The sequence below is a fragment of the Saccopteryx bilineata genome, chromosome 1, assembly GCF_036850765.1.
Source record: "Saccopteryx bilineata isolate mSacBil1 chromosome 1, mSacBil1_pri_phased_curated, whole genome shotgun sequence".
In the NCBI taxonomy this organism is placed as follows: Eukaryota; Metazoa; Chordata; class Mammalia; order Chiroptera; family Emballonuridae; genus Saccopteryx; species Saccopteryx bilineata.
In genome coordinates this window covers 312360312-312384600 of record NC_089490.1, presented here as the reverse complement: position 1 = coordinate 312384600, position 24289 = coordinate 312360312, and the positions used below count along the sequence as shown (strand labels likewise).

At 38.0% G+C, this 24289-nt stretch overlaps 1 protein-coding gene across 5 annotated transcripts in view; it reads left to right on the top strand.

Moving 5' to 3' along the window:
- ELMOD1 (ELMO domain containing 1) overlaps positions 1–24289 on the top strand; it is a 94697-nt gene that overhangs the window by 52888 nt on the left and 17520 nt on the right. For 4 of the 5 annotated variants that reach the window (XM_066247540.1, XM_066247549.1, XM_066247521.1 and 1 more), the window contains 5 exons: positions 6190–6323; positions 9205–9273; positions 10027–10050; positions 13434–13484; positions 14573–14706. In XM_066247540.1, the coding sequence (XP_066103637.1) occupies positions 6190–6323; positions 9205–9273; positions 10027–10050; positions 13434–13484; positions 14573–14706 (412 nt within the window). The remainder of the gene's footprint in view (positions 1–6189; positions 6324–9204; positions 9274–10026; positions 10051–13433; positions 13485–14572; positions 14707–24289) is intronic. The other variant, XM_066247557.1, reaches the window with a different exon arrangement.

Here is a 24289-nt window from a genome sequence, read left to right as displayed (position 1 = left end):
ATATTTCTTAATACCCCATCAGGTCATATAAGATTCCTAAGGTTTTGTTTTGACAGCCAGAAGGAGTACTTATAATTGCATATTAGTGTTCCAACAGTTTAAATGCACCAGATATAAACCTTTATCTCCTCTTCTAATATTCTCCAAGTTACACTGATAAATAATCATCATTGCCTGACCTGTGGTGGTACAGTGGATAAAGTATCGACCTAGAATGATGAGGTTGCTGGTTCGAAACCCCAGGTTTGCCTGGTCAAGGCACATATGAGAAACAACTACTATGAGTTGATGCTTCCCGCTCCTCTCTGCCTTTCTCTCTCTTTTTCTCTCTTTCTCCTCTCTCTAAAATTAATAAATAAAAGAAAGAAAGAAAGAAAGAAAGAAAGAAAGAAAGAAGAGAGAGAGAGAGAGAGAAAGAAAGAAAGAAAGAAAGGAAGGAAGAAAGAGAAAGAAAGAAAGGAAGAAAGAAAAAGAAAAAAGGAGACTTAGTTAAATAATTGCTTAGAGCTAAAGGGTTTTTTAAAAATCATTATCATTAAGATCTTGGGGAATTTCCCAAGAGGGCTATTGCTGAAGCAGAAACCAACTTCATCTTCTTTGCTGTCTGTTAAAAGTCATAAATGGAAACCCAGGGCACTCTGTTGGCTTTCAACACTGTCAGACAATCTAAACTTGAGCCAAATGTGAAAACCTACACCAGTGCGCCTCTGATGCTTTCTCAGATCACAGAAGAAAATTGGCTTTTACATCTAAATTCTCACATGAATTTTCTAATGAAAAATTTACCTCCAGCACCTGAACCAGCAAGTAGGCTTTACCAACCAGTCCACTGCCCATGTCTGACTCATCTTTGTGTCCCCATGTCCAGAGCAGTGCCTACATTTTAAAAAGGCAGTAACAAAATTGGAAGAAAACATTTGTTTAACTGCCTTAACTTTATTATATTGAACAGTGTTGATAGAAGATATAAATTTAAGAGTGTATCCTGTTGTGTCTTTGTTTGTCTAAGTACTTAAGCAGATGACTCATTTGTCTCCACTAACTACTGCTAGATCAGAAGTGAATCATTAAAAATTAAAGAAGCTGAAATTTTTCTCCTTCCCTTTCTCCTCTGCTTAATTTTAGCCAAGACACCGACTGAGCTTCATTTCCTTTTATTGCCTATTTTTTCCATTTCTGATAAAGGTAGTTGTGTTCAATGAAATTATCTCAAGGTGGGAAATAAGAGGTGACTGAAAGAAAAATGAGGTGGTGTAATGAGCAGACTGGCCACAAGCACCTGAATGATTCATTCGAGTGGCTGAGATGCTCACTGAGTCAGTGACGTTTGGGTTCTTGCTGTGTACCGTCTTAGCTGATCTGTTGTATGTGTGCTGGCACACAGTAGGTTTGTAACAAGTATGGGTGAAAGCTTGAATTATTGTAGTTCATGTAGGGACTTTTGTGATATGACTTGTCTTGTGGTCATGATTTGAGTATCGTATGTGTTATCATTGTTTATGGTCATCGCCATAAGATGTAGGGGAGGTAATGGTTGCTACCTTAGAGGTGAGCAAACTACAGCCATTTTAGACTAAGCTCTGATTCACACAGTGAAGAAATTATAAAGCCAAGACTGTTCACCTCTATGTGGGGCACTTTGAGGAAAGGCACCTTTTCTATCCTTAAGTGGTTTGCAATCATTCTAATTGGAGAGATATTGTGCATTTATAGAAATCATTAAATCTTACTATAGAGCACTCCCCAAATACCTCTCAAATGTTTTCCATGCCCGCTATCTTATTCTAGCCATGATCTCCAACTTGGGCCACTGATGCTTCCTTCCTCCTGTCTCCTTAAATACTGTTGGAGGGATTGTCTAGTTATGTCATCCTATAGGTTAAAAGCTTCAGGATCCCTATGTCTAACAGGAGAAAGCCCGTGCATCTTAGCATGTGTTTTGGACCTTTTGCAGTTTACTTCTTTAAGCTCTCTCCCCTGAGTCCCATCCTGTACAGCACTTTTCCCTCATGCCCTGCCATTTACCTGACCTAGAACAGGCTACGCCATCCCCCAGGCCCAGGTATTTGCTCGTGCTCTTCCCTCTTACCTTTATTTTCATAGCAGAAGCTGCTCAATTTTTGTAAATCCTTATTTATTGAATTTAGAAATCTTTTGTAGCCTCCCCGAGCGAATGTAGGAGTAGGGTCTCTATTCAGTTTATTCAAACCACAAGTATGATAATAACAAAGTCAGTCATAATAAAACGTTCATTGCGGGTTCAGTATGTGCCAATCATATCAGGAAGTGTCACAATACCTTATGGTGAGATATTGGTATTATCCCCATCTTTTAGGTGAGGAAACTGAAGCTGGGCAGTTATGTGACTGCCCAATCTCACACAGTTAGAAAGGGCTCTATCCACTCCACTGCACTGCCTCTCAAGGGAAACATCATGTCTTGTTCCCATTTGTGTTTCCATGGGCTGGCCCATGGTTTGTGCTTAACTGACTGAGCTTAGGGTTCTTCATCTTTAAATTGGGTAATAATACCCTTGTTACCTCTTCATAAAATTGTTTGGGGCAAGGGTCAGTAAATTAAAGTCTGTGGGCCAGGTCTGGCTGGCTTTTTACTTTTTTTTTTTTTTTTTTTTTTGTATTTTTCTGAAGCTGGAAACAGGGAGAGACAGTCAGACTCCCGCATGCGCCCAACTGGGATCCACCTGGCACGCCCACCAGGGGGTGATGCTCTGCCCATCCGGGGTGTCTCTGTTGCGACCAGAGCCACTATAGCGCCTGGGGCAGAGGCCAAGGAGCCATCCCCAGCGCCCAGGCCATCTTTGCTCCAATGGAACCTCGGCTGCGGGAGGGGAAGAGAGAGACAGAGAGGAAGGAGGGGGAGGGGTGGAGAAGCAAATGGGCGCTTCTCCTGTGTGCCCTGGCCGGGAATCGAACCCGGTACTTCCGCACGCCAGGCCAATGCTCTACCGCTGAGCCAACCAGCCAGGGCCTGGCTACCCATTTTTGTAAATAAAGTTGAGTTGGAACTCCTTCATTCATTCATTTATGCATTGTCTGTGGCTACTTTTGTAACTACAGTGACAAAATTAAGTAGTTGTAGCAATGACTGTATGGCCACTAAAGCCTATTTACTATCTGGACCTTTACAAAGTTGGCCGACTACTGGTTTTGAAGCTTTAATATATTTTCATATTGCTTAAGTGCTTTGATTTGTAAACATAGGATATTATTATCAATGTTTCAACTGAAGGATAAATAAAATCTGGATTTTAGAGCCTGACCAGGCGGTGGCGCAGTGGATAGAGTGTCGAACTGGGATGCGGAGGGCCCAGGTTCAAGGCCCTAAGGTCACCAGCTTGAGCGCGGGCTCATCTGGTTTGAGCAAAAGCTCACCAGCTTCGACTCAAGGTCGCTGGCTGGAACAAAGGGTTACTTGGTCTGCTGAAGGCCCACGGTCAAGGCACATATGAGAAAGCAACCAATGAACAACTAAGGTGTCGCAACGAAAAACTGATAATTGATGCTTCTCATCTCTCTCCATTCCTGTCTGTCTGTCCCTATCTATCCCTCTCTCTGACTCTCTCTGTCTCTGTAAAAAAAAAAAAAAAAAAAAAAAAATCTGGATTTTAGAATCATTTAAACATGGGCTGGAATAAAACTGAATAATATCACTTTATATTTCTGTGGCACTGTCCATATGAGTTATTCAAATAGAAATCTATTAAACATTTCTAACCAAATTAATAATACAGGCAAAATTTTAGGGGGATTCCTGACTTAATAGAAAAAATATAACCCAGAAATAAAAGATGTTCTCCTGATGGGAGAGGCAATCTCATGGTGTCTTCAGTGAAAAGCTGATTTTGAATGAGTAAGTAGATGAAAGGCCTCGCCTTTTTGCTCGGCAGCAGACCTGAGACAAGGCAGGAGTGTTCAAATAAGCTGGCAGTAAAGGCTCAGTGCGAAGAGAACAGAGAGCTAAACAGAGCACAGTCCTGGCGGATAATAGTCTGATTCAGCCTGCAGCTTCCACACTGCAGCTTGTCTCTGCCACGGGAATCACCCTTTTTAGCTCTGGTCTCCTGCTCTTGGCAGGTGGCTCTGTAATTACTCTACTCCCAGTAGCACACTCTTAGATGGCTGGACTCCTCAGAAGCCCCCACCAGACGCCCAACACCTAAGTTCACATTTCAGGCTGGCTTTCAACATGCAAGAAATGACCTCACCCTTCAGGGCACCCTACCTCCTACCCTTAATTTTCTCTGGGATACGCCTATCTATTAGAAAAGAATCCAGTAATTACTTCAAATTATTCTCCACATGAGTGTCATGAGTTTGACAGTCTGTTTTTCCCCCTATTGTGACAGTAACCAAATCAGTTCTTAAAGGGCTTTTAAAAAGAGAGCTTTTCTCTCATTTTTTAGTACTCTTCCAATGAACTCAGAAACATTTTCTGTTCTGATGAATACAGAGCACTGGCAAGTTCTTATATGGATAATATGAAAAGATATTTCTTATTCTCATGTTTCATATTTTGCTTTCAATTATGACGTATTTACTTTCTTTCCTCTGAAATTTTTCTCTCACTCTTTACATTGAATTTTACTGGTTGAGCCACTAAAATAAAATACTATATCATTTGAATAACACATAATTTTGGATTAGTGCCTAAAATAACTTTGATGAATTATAACTCTTTTTGGTTGTTATACATTGTTTTCTGTTGTTGAACATTGTTTTATACTGTGTCCGAAATGTGACAGTTCACTATAAAGCTAGATGTTTGTGTATTCCAGTTGTGCTTAAACTTTAAAATCTATATAGCATAGACTAAGCAATTTAGAAGTTATGTCAAAATAGTAATAAGGAAATTTTACTTTTGTCTCTAGAGTGAAAATATAATATAAATATTATTAATATTCTTAAATGTAAATTTGCTTATATGTCAACCACTATTTATTAGAAAGAACTAAGAGAGTATTACACATTTACACAGCTGTGGTATCTCTTTCTCTCTCAGGTAATGATGTATTAAACTTACCATTTTACAGCACACTTAGAAAAATAGAACTGGTTTCTTAAGCAGTGAAGAACATAGTGCTTAGAGTTTGTATTTGTCCATTAATATGAAATTGACTCTTAAAAATAATATTATATTTTGGGGTTGTTTTTTTTTAATTCTTCTGAAGTGAGAAGCAAAGAGGCAAACAGACTCCTGTATGTGCCTGACCGGGATCCACCCAACATGCCCACCACAGGGCAATGCTTTGCCTATCTGGGGCATTGCTCCATTGCAACTGGAGCCATTCTAGCATCTGAAGTGGAGGCTGTGGAGCCTTCCTCAGCACTTGGGCCAACTTTGCTACAGTGGAGCCTTGGCTGCAGGAAGGGAAGAGAGAGACAGAGAAAGGAGAAGGGGAAGGGCAGAGAAGCAGATGGGCGCTTCTCCTGTGTGCCCTAGCCGGGTATTGAACCTGGGACTTCCACACACCAGGCCACTGGCTGAGCCACCCAGCCAGGGCCTAGGTTTATTCTTGAACATTTCTGGCCTTCCTTAGCTAGCTGAGGTTTACTCTTACCTCATTATAAGTGAGCCCTAAGAAATAAAACTCAAGTCTGTTCACTTTTCCTTTTGTTCATAATCCTGCTAAAAATTTTGCTATAAAGTATGATAAACATTTCTGAAGATTTGAATAATGCATGGCCTCAAAATTTTCTGTTCTCTTCTTCCCTTTATTATCTTATATATTTTTGGAGGACTCCAAACAGTTTTTGTGGGTGATCTAATATTGATTAGAAATCAAAAAATATATTTAAGTCACTAAAATATAAAAGTACGCATTCCATTGCTTTCAGAGGATGTCATTATCACATGTCATGCAGTCTCTGGAGTACTCCTATGAGGAAATGAGAAACAAAAAGGCAAATAACCTTCAGTTTTATTATGAAATCATTTTTACCTCCGAGCCCCTCCGAAAAGGCCATGGGGTCCCTCCAGGAGAGTTCAGATAATAGTTTGAAAACTGCTGTCATAGATAACAGAAAGATGATCTGATTTTTAATTGTAATACATTCACATATATTCAACTTACAAGGCTCCTGCTAATGATGTAGTTTACAAAATCTGAGCCCGCAGGAAAGAATATTTATGTGTGTATATCAACAGATCAATTGTCTTTCTTTTCTCCAGTTATGGAAATTCTTGAAGCCCAATACGCCACTGGAATCTCGGATTTCTAAACAATGGTGTGAAATTGGTTTCCAAGGTGATGACCCTAAAACTGATTTCCGAGGAATGGGACTTCTGGGACTGTATAATTTGCAGTAAGTAGAATGAAGGCGGGTGAGTAAAAAAGTGACATTCGGGTTGCCTCATATTGAAATGACAAAATTGAGCTATTAGTTCTGAAATTCACTTCCAAGAAGACACCAAGAAAACATTCAAGTCCCCTGAGAGATAATGCAGGTTTATAAAATTTAAAAAGCTGCAACCATCTTACTTTTATCTGGCAAACTTCATGAATTCTTTTAAGCAAACCTCAAATTTATTCTAATTTTTTATTATGAAAATTTTTAAGTATATACAAAAATAGAGAGAAGATTATAAAGAACTTGCCTTATACTAATCACCCAGATTCAGTAATTATCAAGGCTTTGAAATATTTGTCCTGTTTGGTTTTTTGGGGGGGAGGTAGAAGCATGTTAATAAAAATCTCATACTGGTATTCACTTCCCCCTTAAGCTCTAAGAAACATCAATATTACCTTCCATTGACCCAAACGCCATTATCACACCTAACAAAATTAACAATAATTACTTGATTTCTTCTATATTCAGTCCATACTCAATTTTCCCAGGTCTCTCAAAAATCTCTTTTTATGGCTGGTTTGTTCTAATCCAATTTTACTCAAGATCTCCATATTGTATAATACTTTGTTATGATGTCTCTCTGGTCTTTATTAAAGAGAGCAGTCTCTCTCCCTCTTCCCTCTTCCCCTGCCCCTCTGCTGTGTCATTAATTTGTGCTAGGTTGCCAGTCAATTATCCTGCAAAACGTCCATGGTTAGACTTGTCTGTTTGCATTTATACCCCTCCCTTTTATGTCCTGAAAATCGCAGGTATTCAGAGAGGTTTGAACAGGTTCCGGCAGACATCACAGTGGGAGGCCTGCAGTGTCCCTACTCTCATTCCTAAGCTAAGATGGGTCAGAGATAGCACAGTCTGAGGGCTGCATTGCAAATTCCCCGTCATCCTAATTATTTCCTCCTTCAGTGGGGTTCACTGAACCAGTTAAGTAATTGTGCAGAAACTGTTTCTCTAACTCTGTTATTCTTTCCACAATTGTTGGCTAGGATTCTGTAGAGATTCAGTTTCCTTTATCAACAATGGTTATTTGGTTTCTCTACAATATAGGCAGGATAGATGCTCACTAACTAAGTTGCCAATTTTTGGGCATGAAAACTTGGTGCCCTAGTTCCCATGTTAGTGATCAAACAACATTTTTTTACTTTATTTTTCTATATTTTAAATATTATTTGTAATCCTGGTTTTATATGTTTATTGCGATTCAACTAATTTTGCTCATTATTTTTTTCATGAATCGTGTGTGGTCATTATTTTCCAAGCCAAAGGGAGTCTTTTTAAGTTGGTTCTTGTATCTTTTGACATACACTATTAGTAAAAACTGTGATGTATTTTTTTTAAGTGAGAGGAGGGGAGATAGTGAGACAGACTCCCACATTTGCCCAACCAGGATCTACCTGGCAACCCCTGTCTGGGGCTGATGCTCTAATCAACCAAGCTATTTTTAGCACCTGAGGCTGATGCTCAAGCCAGTCAAGCCACTGGCTGTGAGAGGGAAGGGAGAGAAAAAGGGGAGAGGGAGGAGAAGAAAAGCATATTGTTGCTTCTCATGTGTGCTCTGACTGGGGAATTGAACCTGGGATGTCCACACGCCGGGCCAACACTCTATCCACTGAGCCAACCGGCCAGGGCCTATGATGTATTTTTTAAAAGAAATTAAGCCTTAGTCATTTTTGATGACACCCCATTTCCTTACTAGATCTTTACCTTTATTTTAAATTTAGGAAGTTTTATAATCACTCATTTTTTTATGAAATGTTATAAATGCTACATTATTATGTAATGTAAATGAATAAAAAGTAGGTTTTTGATGACAAAGGTGGTGGGACATTTGGCCTTCCACTTAGGAAAATTAAATTAAATCTCTACCTATCTCAATGGCATAAACTGTAGAAGAAAAATCAGTAAATTTTACACATTAAAATTGAAAACTTCAATAAGATAAGCTACCATAAACAAAGTGAAAAGACAAGCCAAGGCTGACACTCACATAAATGACAAAGGATCCATCTCCAGCACTACATTATTCTCTACAGGCTTATTTGTCTTATTAACATGAGGACATTTTCAGGTATACTGGTCCAAGAAATATGAACAGACAGGACAGAAAAGAGAAAACCTAGATGACCGACAAAAGTATAAAAAGAGATTCAATTTCATTACCAATCATGGCCATGTGTGTTAAATTTGCTGACTTCAGTTTGAAATTTTCTGAGACAAAATTCAAGAGCTTGTTTTATTCTTTAGATTTATGTGGGAAATATATTCACATCAAATTAAATAACCATGCTATAGTTTTATATTCTAGGAAACTTCATTTCCTCCTTTTCCCCAGAACAAAATTTTATTTTTAACATCTTTAAGCTCTATATTCTCCATTCATCCAGAATTCAAAGATCCCAATATTCTACAAAAAAATGCATTTGAAACACATCCTTTCTCCTCTAATGTCCTCCTTTCTGTGCTTTTGGCTATAACAGTCCCCCATCATGTCCCTTCGTCCAGTCTCTTCTGCCTTCTGCAGGGCCTCTTTCTGTCCCCCCTGCCCGGTCTGTAGCCCCTCTTAATAAGGATAGCTTTGGTTCTGTGAGGAATGGCAGTTTGTAATTAAAATTTCAAACCTAATAGAATCATTCCTAAATCTGTATAAGTTTTACAACTACTCTATTATATTGTCATTATTTTTGGAAATGTTTATTAGGGAACGTTTTTCTCTGAGGAACTGAAACAAGTGATAATCTCATGCTAGTGTCCCTCTCTGAATCCAAAATGGCCTCAAATTGGATTAAAATAAATGTATTTGACAGGTATGGAGTCATGGTTTTCTTTCCTCCAAATGCAGGTATTTTGCGGAAAGGGATGCTACAGCAGCTCAGCAGGTCCTCTCTGACTCTCTTCATCCAAAATGCAGGTAATTGTTGAAAATAAAAGGTGGATTAAGCTTTATGGATGAGGTAGAATTAACTTCATCTTCTACATGGATCTGTTGATAAGATTCTCAGGAGTCAACCCTCCGAAAGTGAGGCTTAAAGCTCTTTCAAACAAGCCCTTCTGACAAATTCTGAATAAGACAGTTAAAATCTCGGGTACTTATTTGCATCGGATATACTTGGAAAGGATTATTAAATTAGCTAGCATAAAGAAGATACCTTAGTGACTAAAAAGTTCTGCCTTACAAATACTATAAAATAACTTGAGTTTTAAAGTATATTTGCATATTTACATATTATGCTCTATGTTTGCCTTAGGATTTTCTGTACAGATTGTTTTTGTTGCTATTCAATGAGAACCATAGGTCTGAAACATGCTTATTTGCAAAGTAAATTGATATCGCTTACAAAAAATATATAACTTCAGGTACTTATGGGATTGAAGATATAAATAGAATCGTTAGAATGAGATGTATTTAAAGAGACAGATAATATCACTGGTGTCCAGGAAGATTGAGGAGGTGGGCAGAGAAGGAGAAAGTAGAGTCTGGAAGAAAAAATTTGGAGACAAAGGGGCGTGATGAGGGAGTGGCGGGAGAATGAGAGTCATGAAATCAGGGGCTCACTGAAAAATGTCTGGAGTTGCTGAGGCCTTTTTTTAAAAAATAAAATTCTAAATTATTTGCATTTTCATACCTTTCTAAATTTTTTTCTCTTTAACTGATTACATGAAGGGATATCACTAAAGAGGAAATAAGGTATTTGTTCTTTGCTTTTGTGTTTTGTTGCTTTTATTTCCTTTTAGAATAAGTATGGGCAATAATTTTTAGAGAAATATAAATTCATGAAAGTTTTTCAAAAAGCAAGAATTTCCTATCTTTTAATTTAATATAGTTTATTATATTTGGGCTGTTTTAGGGAGAAAAAAAAACCAGTTAGACCAACCTGATAGAAAATGTCATAAACTCTTTCTACAACCATGGCTATACCTGGGTTGGAGAAACATTTTGAACATTTTACCTAAAGGCTGACCATATCTCCACACATGCTCTGACCCCACCTGCTCCCCAGAGAGGGACATTTTATGTGGGAGTTCTGTTTCACAGAGCAAATTTGCTCTTCTGTTGATGTCTTTCTAGTTTCATTATTATATAGTAGTTATTGTATATGCTTTAGTCATTCGTACTATAAGGAGTCCTGCTATTTTGCAATCATGGTTTTGTATCACTTTTTTCTCCTCAGCATGGCAAGTTCCTTGTTAGTGTTAATGTTTTCTAAATAAGTTCTAAGTTTTATCATACCATTCTCAAAATTCAAAAGTAGATTGACTTTGGGGTCCCCTTTTCACTTTACTGTTATACTTAATTCTAGCTTCTATTGGTTGTTTCATTTACTTATATTCTACTTCTCAAATTTATATTTATAATTCTTCATAAGATTAAATTATTACTTTCTTCATCTTTTATTTCCTTTGGAAAACCACTAAAATCAGCTCTTTTTTGATATATTACATGGTTAAAATTGAGCTACCTTTTTTAGCTCCGTTTTCTGAATTACATAGTTCTGTAGTGCAGGGACTCTGAACTCCCTCTAGTTACAATGGACCGCGGATTCTTTGTGCACTGTCAGGTAATATTGCCTGGACGAGCCTCTGCCAAAGGACAGAGGAAGAGACAATAAACTTAAAATATTTTTGATTAACTATTGGAGGGAGATTAATTTTGTCTTCAGCCATTCTTAGAGAAAGGCATGCTAATTTTATCTCCTGTGTCAGCCGTCAGATAAGAAGTATTTGAGGGTTTGTGTAATTACTCCTATTTTAAGGAGAGACTAGCATGAATGTGTGTGTGTGTGTGTGTGTGCGTGCGCACGCACACACACTCACACAGGCTGTGTAGATAAAACCACCATGCTTTGTCCCCCAAGCTACAAAATTGACTAGATGGAGTTCAAGAATGTATAACTTCAAATCAATGGTAAATGTCACTGAATACAAATCAGAATGTTTTGAAATGTTACTGTCCTTCACTAATGTCTGAAAGAAGTATATATTTACTGATTGTGATATCAACATAGCTTCTGTCATGCCTTGAATATTTCATGTGTTCAACAGGGCAAAGCCTATACATACTAAGGAAAACTGTCTCCTGTCTATCCTTCAGCAAGCATTATATGTTATTACTCTTGTGAACATCCATCTATTGAGTCCTGAAGTTACTTGAGGGATAAAAGTAGATTCAAGTTCAAAAGGAGAATTTTAACTATTAGGGTTGTTTGTTTGAGGAGTGTGTGTGCTTCCTGAAAAGAAGAATTTATTCTTTGGGGGCCAGGGTATCCTATAGGCAATCAAATGAGTGGAAGTCCTTTGGCCTTTTCTTACATTTTCAATGCATATAGAGATTTAACAAATATGGAGTGATTATTGTTGAAGAGAAAATAGGTGTTTACAAATTCATTTACATAAAGTTTCTTAAATTTCACACACAATTCATTTTAATTTGAATATGAGTTTTTAAGGTAAAAATTTACTGATGTTCTTTGGCTGGTTGATTGGTTTGCTGGTTGGCAGTTTTACTTTAAAAAGAGGTGGCATATTTTATCATAAGTTAAAGACTGTTGCTTTGAAAAATATAGGTAGTCATTTACAGTGTAGCAAGTCCATATAGTTAAATATAAGCTTTGCATTGTGTTTTTGTGGTCTTGTGCTGTGTGTATTACATGTGTGTCTTTTAATGTAATGTTTGCAGTGTACTATAGAAAATTCTCTCCTACTTAGATGGAAGCTGAATGCTCATAACTAGTTTTGAATTTATATTTAGTTCAAATGTTAACCATATTTTTTAGTGTCAAACATTGAATGAAGGTCCCATTAACCCCAAGGAAGCGTGGAACATGATTCCTGCCAACAAGTCATTAGCAATACAGAGGGGGTGAGACGGGGGAGCCATGTGCCAGTACACACAGTAATACAATGCACGGCAGTGTTTTCAGAATACTTCAACCATAGAATCCTTTCTTCAAACAGTCTTAATCAGAAGTTCAGATTACAAAATGGATTAGGAGTGGAACTCGATGGCATAACTGTTTTAGCTTAACAAGAGGAAATGCCGTAGCACTTGTTGAAACGGAATTTTTAAAACCTATGTGATATTCCATCCTCCCTCTCTCTTTCTCTCCTTTCCTTTTTTCCTTTCTTGCCTCCTTCCTTTTCTTTATTAATTCAATTACTTATTTATAAATAAATACTAATTTGGCATCTACTGTTTGCCAGACATCACAAACAAAGCTAAGTAGGATAAAAGCCACGAGATAAAACCAAGCATGGGGAACCCACGGGAGAGTGAAGTGGCACCTAGTTAGAGGAGAAGGACACCAGGAGAGATTCCATGGAGGAGTTGTTGTCTGGTAATTAATAAGAGAGTAAAAGAGGATCTTAAAGTTTGGCCTTTAGGGCTATCTCCCACAACTGAACTAAAGTGAAATGGGGCATAAGTAGCATGGCTTTAAATAATTCCATTTCTGAGGTCTATATAAATGGTATTGTGGCTTTTCAGTTAATAACATTTTAATTGGTTTGTGTTTGATAACTGAGTTATTGACATCTCTGCATCTAGTCAATAGTTCAACATGCTCATTAAAAGAGAACAAGTACCGCCCTGGCTGGTTGGCTCAGTGGTAGAGTGTCAGCCTGGCGTGCAGAAGTCCCGGGTTCGATTCCCAGCCAGGGCACACAGGAGAGGCACCCATCTGCTTCTCCACCCCTCCCCTTCTCCTTCCTCTCTGTCTCTCTCTTCCCCTCCTGCAGCCGAGGCTCCATTGGAGCAAAGATGGCCCGGGCGCTGGGGATGGCTCCTTGGCCTCTGCCCCAGGCGCTAGAGTGGCTCTGGTCACAACAGAGCGATGCCCTTGAGGGGCAGAGTATCGCCCCCTGGTGGGCAGAGCATTGCCCCTGGTGGGTGTCCGGGTGGATCCTGGTCGGGCGCATGCGGAAGTCTGTCTAACTGTCTCTCCTTGTTTCCAGCTTCAGAAAAATACAAAAAAAAAAAAAAAGAGAGAGAGAGAGAACAAGTACCAATTAGGGATTCAATTTTATTTATTTATTTATTTATTTATTTATTTATTTATTTATTCACTCATTCAGCAAATTCAGCAAAGCAGAATGGGAGCAGAAAAGGATGGACAAAGCAATTGGGTGAGTGTGAGATTTCAATAAAGGTTGGCAGTCTGCACCAGAACAGAAATGTCCCTGGAGCACTGTGAAAGATAACAGAGATGGAAACCTACTTCTCCTGATAGAAATATATTGTCCAATTGAATTTTTTAAAGGACTTATTTATGGTTTTGGATATATTTATATTTGTATGATTATATATATAATACTACTTTGCCCATCACCAACTACAAGGTTTAGAAAGTTATAACTATATGGAAATCATTTTCAGAAATCATCTTTTATAATTGTATGTGGTGGTATACTTTTAAGGATTTCTATCAAGTATCAGGCTATTAGATAAAAATTGACTATAGAAAGTTTTTTATAATTCCCATTTTATCTCAAAATACTTTGAACAGAGAACTCTTTCTTTTTAATGTGCTAGATACATATTACCAAATAGGATTTAAGAAAATATACCCTGAGCATTAAAATACTTATTTTTATTTCCTTCATTTTAGAATATATGACTTATTATAAATAATTTAGTAAATATAAAAAGGTAAACAAAAGTAAATATAAAACCCCAATCTTATTACTCTAATATACCCATATTAATATTTTATAGCATTTTATTCTAGCCTGTTTTGTGTGCACATTTGCATGTATATATAATAACACTTGGCTTATTCAATATATAATGCTTTATTTACATTCTGCTTAAATAGTCTTTAGGAATATAGTTTTCATTAACTGAATATTTTGCATGAGATTACCATAATTTGTTTCACCAATCACCTGTTTTAGGATATTTGGATAGTTTCCATCTCTTTGCCATTATAAATAATGCTATAATGAATATTCCTGCATATGAAGCTTTGTCAACTGGTATTGTTTTCTCTCCTGTATTTGGAAATGAAATTACTAAGTCCAAGTATATGAACTCTCAGTTATCTTGGTATACATTATTGAAATTTGCTGGTAAATTACAAAATTTAATTTTGAAAAGGTAGAGAGGGAAGAGAAAACTGATACTCAAATAATTATTTAAAAATCAGAGTATCATATTTTTACATCTTATTTCCCATATGTGACACACAATTGGTTTTGTGGTTTACACTTTACAGGTACTCCTTTGCAATCGTGGGCATCAACATAACTGACCTGGCATATAATCTACTGGTGAGCGGAGCTCTCAAAACTCATTTCTATAACATCGCTCCAGAAGCTCCAACGCTGTCTCACTTCCAACAAACATTCTGTAAGTGTCCTGTTGCTTAATTAACAATGTGGAGTGTTCTACAGAACACTCTAGACAAGGGACGAAGGGGAGATAGCTTTGTGATTTAGCTGCTTTGAGAACTTTGAATTTCCTCTTTTGGGTTTGATTTTTTTTTAATCCTACATTTTTATTTTCAGGATTTATCCTCTTTCCCAGCCATTGCATCCTATCCAGTGTATTTATTTCAGGTCTGATTTAAGACATCTTGGGTGTCTCTCTCCCTTTGATCCAGCATGGCATTGGCATAGCACTTAAGAGTGCAGGCTCTCAAGGCAACCTGAGTCAACTCCCAGATCAATGTTTACTAACCTCTCTAAGTCTCAGTTATTGCATCTATAAAATGAGTCTTTTCTTTACGAGCTGTTATGTAGATAAAATGAGATGATGGATAAAAAGTTTTTATTGGCTAGCCCCATAATTAGTGCTCATTGAACATTAGAAGGAGGTATTGGTTTAGTGGGTGGTACTGATCTAGATCTCCCCAATGAAGTAACCCAGCCATGTTATTCTACAGTCATGCTCACAGCCACCAAACCCTACCTATGTGCTCAGAGCTCCCACTCAGATTTTTGTCCAGCTAGCTTTTTCTTCAGTCAAATATATTCACAGACAGCCAGTGATTATCAGATGTCTGAATGTGGTAGGTAAACACATATCTTCATATTCTTTCACACTCTTCCCACTAAGAAGTAAGATTTATTTGTCCTTTTCACCCCTTGAATCTGGACTGTTGGTTGATCAATCGAGTATAGCAGAATTGACACTATGTGAGTAAGTCAGAAAAGGCTTTTGTCTGGTTCTCTGGGACTAAGCCACCTTTGGAGGCATGAACCACTGTGTAAGGGTTCCAGTTCCTCCTGTTGTGAGGAAGTCTAGGACACATGAAGCAGCTGACTGTAGGTGATCTGGCTGATAGCTCCAGATGCAGTCCCAACTGATATCCAGCATCTACCACCAGACATGTAAGATGTCTCAAAATGGTTCCCACCACCAACTGTTAAGTCATACCCAACCTTCAGGTCCTCCCAGTCGAGACTCTGAACATTATGGATCCATCCCTCCAATGCCCTTTCTGAATTTCTAACCCACTGAATTCATGAGTATATAAAAATGATTGTCTTAGGCCACTGGATTTGGAAATAATTTTTGAAGCAGCGCTTGATAACAACAAACAGTAAGAAAAGCCTCAAGCATGAAAGAGAATGAAACAGCAGAAATAAAGTCACTCAAAGGAAATAGAAACTATACATGGAGAAGAAACTTCAAAAATCTGTATCATTAATGTCCCCAAAATTATAAGAAAAGAAATTGCAACTATGAAACAGGAACAAGATGCTATAGAGCAGTGGTCCCCAATCCCCGGGCCGCGGACCGGTACCAGTCCGTGGGCCATTTGGTACCGGTCGGCAGAGAAAGAATAAATAACTTACATTATTTCCATTTTGTTTATATTTAAGTCTGAACGGTGTTTTATTTTTAAAAAATGACCAGATTCCCTCTGTTACATCCATCTAAGACTCACTCCTGACACTTGTCTCGGTCACGTGATAACGTTGCCGCTAAAATTAAACCCATAAACTAGCAAAATGAGTGGAAAACAAAATTCCATCAAAAGTTTTTTTTCGAAGTGGAAAAGGGCCAGTGAAGAGACAGAAGAAGAACCTACGACCTCGAAGAAAAAGAAGGCTTCATTTAACAGACAATACCAGGAGTCCTACTTAAAGTATGGATTTATCGCAACTGGTGATTCTCACGCACCAAGGCCGCTCTGCATAATATGTGGTGACTGGCTAAGTAATGAGGCAATGAAGCCTTTAAAATTGCTTCGCCACTTGGAGACCAAACACCCTACTTTAAAAGACAAGCCTTCTGAGTATTTCGAAAGTAAAAAGCATAAACAAGAAGGACAAAAACAATTACTGGTGGCTACTACATCAATAAATGCGAGTGCACTGAGAGCATCATACTTGGTGGCTAATCGTATTGCTAAAGCTAAGAAGCCATTCACCATTGGTGAAGAATTGATCCTTCCAGCCACTAAAGATATTTGTAAACTTCTAAGAGAGACTGCGGTTAAAAAGATAGCACAGATGCCTCTTTCGGCTACCACCGTCACACGGCGCATTGAGGAAATAGCAGAGGACATTGAATCACAATTGTTGGCAAGGATTAATAAATCACCGTGGTACGCTCTCCAGGGTGACAAATCTACAGATATTGACAAGGCAATGCTACTTGTTTACATGCGTTATCTTTATCAAGAGGATGTGCATGAGGATATGTTATGTGCACTATCATTGCCGACCAAAACCACAGCCGCAGAACTATTTAAATCGATGAATGACTATATGTCAGGAAAACTGAAATGGTCTTTTTGTGTCAGCATATGCACAGATGGAGCTGCTGCCATGACCAGAAGGATGTCTGGTTTAACTACTCGGATGAAGGACGTTGCACCTGAATGCGAGTCTACGCATTGTGTCATTCACAGGGAAATGCTGGCTAGCCGAAATATACCACCAGAACTTAACAGCATATTGAATGATGTTGTTAAAGTTATTAACTACATCAAAGCACACGCCTTTCACTTGCGCCTGTTCGAGCAGCTTTGTGAGGAAATGAACGCGGAGCACAGACACCTTCTCTTATATACAGAAATAAGATGGTTATCCCGAGGGAGGTCCCTGGCCAGAGTTTGAATTACGAGAGCTGCTGCAGAGATTTCTCTCAGAAAAAAAGTCACCGCTAGCAGCACATTTCAGTAACGAGGAATGGTTCGCAAAACTCGCTTACTTGTGCGACATATTTAACCACCTCAATGAACTCAATCGGTCACTTCAGGGTAAAATTACAACTGTCTTCAAGTTGGCAGTTAAAGTAGCTGCATTTAAAGCCAAACTGGATTTGTGGGAACAACGCATGAACAGGGGTATATTTGACATGTTTCAAACATTAGCGGGAATTTTGGAAGAGACTGAGCCCAAGCCTTCATTGTCCCAGATGGTGCACAATCACCTGTATTTGCTTTTAAAAGAGTTTGAACAGTACTTCCCACCACAAAAGACACACAAATTGCCAAGAAATGGATCCACGATCCATTTGTCAACAAACCAGGTGAATCAAGTGTGTCTATGCAAGAAGAGGATCAACTACTGGAGATCGCAAATGACGGCGGCCTTAAAAATATGTTCGAGACTACAACTCTGCCGGTGTTCTGGATTAAAGTCTTGGCAGAATATCCCGAGATCGTCACAAAAGCACTAAAAACCCTGTTGCCATTTCCGACATCCTATTTGTGTGAAGCGAGATTTTCTGCAGTGACAGCAACCAAAACAAAATTACGGAATAGACTGGACATAAGCAACACACTTCGGGTGTCACTGTCTCCCATTACCCCTAGATGGGACCTTCTCGTAGAGAAACAAGCTCAGGGCTCCCACTGATTTAGCATATGGTTGTTGAGAGATAGGCTACTATCTCTCATTCTATATAAACATTATAATAAATACCCTTAACTTACAATATTCATAACAATGGTGAGTTGTATTTTTCATGCACTTTATATTTGTTTTTGTGTTGTATCATGTTTAAACGTTACCGTAGCGACTGGGAAGTGTTTGGAGGCAGAGAGGATGTTACTCATATTATGTTGTTGCGCAATGTTAAGAGGATGCATCTAATAAAGTTGCATACGAGTACACAGTGGATTCATGTTTATTTTTATTGTCATAGGTTCATGATTGGTAGTGAGCCTGAACCTATCATATTACCTATTGATGTCAGACATGAAACGTTGTCAGAATAACAAATTTAAATACAGCCTGAATAATGAGGACATGCTCGTTCCTCCTTTAACTTAGCCCAATAAATATCGTAAGTTCAACAATAATATTTAAAAATACCACAGTTTTTACGCCGGTCGCATAATTTTATTTTGTGCATTTATCCATCCCACCCTAAAGGCCGGTCCATGAAAATATTTTCTGACATTAAACCAGTCCGTGGCCCAAAATAGGTTGGGGACCACTGCTTTATGGCATTTTAATGGTAAATGGAAGTCCTTTACCTATGTGATTATGGTTCCTAGTGTGACAAGTAGATGGTTATACTTACTCTTGTAATAATTCTGATCATATCCAACAAATATTATTGAGGTTTTACTACAGATCAGCTCTGATTAAGGAAAACAAACATTGAAACAAGTAATTAAAACATATAAGAAGAATTTTATGATTGAGGAAGTAAAGATATTGCTTTTAAAATTTTAAAACATTGGCTGGCATAGATCACTTAGTCGGGGAGTCAGGGAAAGTTTCTCAAAGCAAATACCACTCTCCGTGAGTCCCAAAGGATGAGTGGCAGGAAAAAAAAGCAGTGGCAGTTGAGTGGTCCAGCCAGGGGGTGTGGCACAGCAAAGGCTGCTGGGCTAGAGAGTATGGCAGATTCAAGAAATATAGCACAAGGTTTGGGGGTTGGGGTTGGTGGCTGGAGGTGTCAATAATAGTATAAGCAGGAATGGGGGGCACATATATTGAAGAGCTTTTAAACCATTTGAAAGAGCATAAACATGTACATAAGTTAGACCTGTTGCTAAGTTTTTTTACTCCTTGTACTTAGCCTGTTCTATGCTTACCATGCTCTTTAGGGAAGCAGCTTTGAGAGAAAATAGAATGAGTTTGGTTTTAGGCACACCATGGGTGAGTTCATTTTGGGAAGTCCACATGGAGTGGCATAGTGGGCACTCTAGTGAAAAGCTCTGGAGCTCTGAAGAATTACAAGGGCAGATTTGAGACTCATCCGCATTGAGGAGAAAATCAGCCACACAGTGGGGGATCTCTTACAGGAGAGAATCAAAGTTAGAATCAGAGCAATTGACATTTAAGGACAAGAATGTTTGTTTTGTTCACTGCTGAAACCTCAGCATAGAACCTACTACAGAGTAGGTACTTACTGAAATTTGTTGGATGGATGGATGGATGGATGGATGGATGGATGGACGGACGAATGGACAGATGAACGGGAGGCTAAAATATTGGATGATGTCCTTTGAGAGAGAAAGGGAGTCTAATTTCTCGGCACAAATTTAGCCTTGGCCTGAATTCATATGCTTCCAAGAAACCTTAGCCCAGTTGAGTAAGCATGCAATAGGGTTACTTTTCCCAAGGCTTTCACCAGGTTATAGAAAGAGCAGCAATCTCCCTATCAATTGGCATCTAAGCAGAGGTACTCAGGCCTTTCTAGAGGAAGAAAGCAGTGCTCTGAATTCATTGTTCCTCCATCCAACATGATCAGTTCTGCCCGTTTCCCCTGTAACAATCTCGCAATTTACCTGCGTCCTGGCATCTGTCTCTGCTATCTATTCACTGACTGCGGTGAAGCAAAACCAAGACATATTCAAGCACCAACAAACACGCTACAGGCTTAGACTGGAAGGCCAAATCAGTATTCAAAACAGGTGTTTCGTCTAGGTGAAGGAATGTAAGAAGATAATAGCTCTATCAGTCTGCCTTTACAAGATTACTCAGTGAACGCTGCACTACCAACGTGATATTCTACAAAAATTACATTCAATCTAAAGCTCCACTGAGCAAATAGGTCCATTGAAATGAAGTAAATTTAGTTGTAATGAGCAAACGGAAAGTAAAATGGCCAGAGGACAAGAAAGAATTATCTTTCCTCTGACCTTCAAAAAAAGGAACTATTGGTGGAAACAAGAACCAGAGGAAAAGAGAACACTAGAAAAGGCAGCTGGCACAGATGTGGAAAGGCAACTGATTTTAGGTCCTGGCTTCCAGACTCCAGCTGTATACTCTGTGTAATTGTACCCCATTCAAGTATTTTTTCTAAACCTGGCATCCTCATCTACAAAATGACAATATAACAGCATTACCTACCCTGAAAAACTGTTGGAAGAATTAAATAAGAAACTACAAACAATAGCTTGGCCCATTTCCTTTCTCTGCTTTCCACACTATTTTAGTTTCCTTATCTAATCAATAATCATCTGAAATTATCTACCTGGGTCCCTCTCTCTAAAAGAATGAAAATTGGGGGGTGTAGGAATTCTACTTTGTTCTTGTATCTACTTATTTGCCAGTTGGAAGATGGGCCAATGACCAACTGACCAAACAGATTAAAGAACACGCTGTAATGTTATATAAATGTGTGAAGACTTATGATTATAATATGTACCCTGGAAGCCACACCACTATTTCTGCATTTTGATTAAGATCATGTTATGCAGTCCCTAATTATTGTTTTAATAGAGAGAGAATCCCAGGAATTCAATGTATAAGCTTTATACCTTGACTTTTGCAACTTTAAGAGGAAGGAGCCTAAGGATGGTATCAGATGATTAACTACCCTTTCCTCTATGCTTATCCTAACCTGTCTTTTCAACTTATTTTAAATTTGTATTAATTTTAATTTATTCTGTTAACATGGATTCAAGTGTCCCACTCAATATAACACCTTTATCCTCTACCCCTATGTCCCCAATTATACCCCCTTTGCCCTCTTTCCCCAAAACTCCCTCTCCCCTGCCCTCTGGGATTTTCTGTCCTGTTATCTATATCTCTGTGTTATGTATATATAATGTCACTAATCCTTTTACCTTCTCTGATCCCATTTCCTCATCCCCCTTCCCTCTGACTGCTTCTCTCTGCTCCCTGTGACCCCACCTCTGCCTCTATTCCATTCCTCAATTCACTTTGTTCATTAGATTCCACATATAAATGAGATCATATGATCATATTTTTCTTTCTCTGCCTGGCTTATTTCACTTAGCATAATAATCTCTAGATTCACTCATGTCATCACAAAAGGTAAGATTTCTTTCTGTTTCATAGCCACGTAGTATTCCATTGTGTATATGTACCACTGCTTTTTAATCTACTCATTCACTGATGGACACTTCGGCTGTTTACAGATCCTGGCTATTGTAAACAATGCTGCAGTAAACATGGGGGTGCCTATCTTCTTTTGAATCAGTAATTTGGTATTGTTAGGATATATTTCTAAAAGTGAGACAGCTGGGTCAGAAGGCAGCTCCATTTTTAATTTTCTGAGGAAATGCTATACTGTTTTCCACAGTGGCTGCACAGTCTGCATTCTTACCAGCAGTGCAGGAGGGTTCCCTTTTCTCCACACTCTCACCAGCACTTATTGTGTGTTGATTTGTTAATGAGTGCCATTCTGGCAGGTGTGAAGTAGTATCTCGTTTTTTAAATTTGCATTTCTCTGATGATTAGTGATGTTGAACATTTTTTCATATACCTATTGGCCATCTGTCTCTGCTCTTTGGAGAAGTGTCTATTCAGTTCTTTTGCCCATTTTTTAAATGAATTGTTTACATTCCTGGTGTTGCGTTTTAGAAGTTCTTTATAAATTTTGGTTATTAACCCTTTATCAGATGTATTGGCAAATATGTTCTCCCATTGTGTGGTTTGTCTTTTAATTTTCTTAATGGCCTCTTTTGCTGTGCAAAAGCTTTTTAGTTTGATATAGTCCTATTTGTCTATTTTGTCCTTTATTTCACTTGCCCATGGAGATAAATCAGCAAAAATATTGTTACAAGAGATATAGAAGAATTTACTGCCTATGTTTTCTTCCAAGATGTTCATGATTTCATGTCTTACATTTAAGTCTTTTATCCATTTTGAGTTTATTTTTGCGAATTGTGTAAGTTGGTGGTCTAGTTTCATTTTTTTGCATATACCTGTCCAACTTCCCCAACACCAAAGATTGTTAAAGAGACTATCTTTACTCCATTGTATGCTCTTATCTCCTTTGTCAAATATCAATTGACCATAAAGGCCTGGGTTTATTTCTGGTTTCTCTGTTGTGTTCTATTGATTTGTGTGTCTGTTCTTATGCCAGTACCAGGCTGTTTTGAGTACAGTGGCCTTGTAGTATAACTTGATATCAGGAATTGTGATACCTCCAACATTATTCTTCATTTTCAAGATTACTGAGGCTATTTGTGTTCTTTTTTGATTCCATATAAATTTTTTTGATTTCTTGGTTAAATTTACTCTTAGATACTTTATTTTTGTTGTTGTAATAGTGAAGGGGATTTTTTCCTTAATTTCTCTTTCAGACAGTTTATTGTTGGGGTATAAAAATGCCACTGATTTTGAATATTAATTTTATATCCTGCCATCTTGCCGAATTCATTTATCAGGTCTAGTAGTTTTTGACTGTGACTTTAGGGTTTTCTATATATAGTATCATGTCATCAGCAAATAATGACAGTTTAACTTCTTCTTTTCCAATTTGGATGTCTTTTATTTCTTCTTCTTGTCTGTTTGCTGTGACTAGAACTTCCAGAACTATGTTGAATAAGTGGTCAAAGTTGGTACCCCTGCCTTGTTCCTGATTTTAAGGGGATTGCTTTTAATTTTGGCCCATTGAATATGATGTTGGCCGTGGGTTTGTCATAGATGGCCTTTATTATGTTGAGGTATGTTACCTGTATTTCCACTTTGTTGAGAGTTTTGAACATAAATAGGTGCTAGATTTTATCAAATACTTTTTTTGCATCTATTGATATTATCATATGATTTTTATCCTTCCTTTTTTTTATGTAATGAGTCACATCTATTGATTTGTGAATGTTGTACCAGCCTTGCCTCCCTGGAATGAATCCCACTTGATTATGATGGATGAACTTTTTGATGTATTGCTGGATCTGGTTTGCTAATATTTTGTTGAGAATTATAGCATCCATGTTAATCAGGTATATAGACCTACAGTTTTCTTTCTTTGTAGTGTATTTACCTGGTTTTGAAATAAAGATAATACTTGCCTCATAAAAGGAGCCTTGAAGTCTTCACTCCTCTTGAATTTTTTGAAAGAGCTTGAAAAAGAGAAGTGTTAATTCTTCCTTGAATGTTTGGTAAAATTCACCTGTGAAGCCATCTAGTCCAAGACTTTTGTTTACTGAGAGTATTTTGATAACTGTTTCAATTTCATTTGCTATAATTTTTCTGTTTAGGTTTTCTGATTTTTCCCTATTGAATTTTGGAAGATTGTATGTTTATAGGAATTTATCCATTTCATCTAGGTGTTCCAATTTTTTTTTTTTTTTTTTTTATAATTTTATTTTTTTAATGGGGTGACATCAATAAATCAGGATACATATATTCAAAGATAACAAGTCCAGGTTATCTTGTCGTTCAATTATGTTGCATACCCACCACCCAAAGTCAGATTGTCCTCTGTCACCTTCTATCTTGTTTTCTTTGTGCCCCTCCCACCCCCTATCCCTCTCCCATTCCCCCCTCCCCCCCGTAACCACCACACTCTTATCAATGTCTCTTAGTTTCACTATTATGTCCCACCTACGTATGCAATAATACAGTTCCTGTTTTTTTTTCTGATTTACTTATTTCGCTTCGTATCATGTTATCAAGATCCCACCATTTTGCTGTAAATGTTCCGATGTCATCATTTCTTATGGCTGAGTAGTATTCCATAGTGTATATGTGCCACATCTTCTTTATCCAGTCATCTATTGACGGGCTTTTTGGTTGTTTCCATGTCCTGCCACTGTGAACAATGC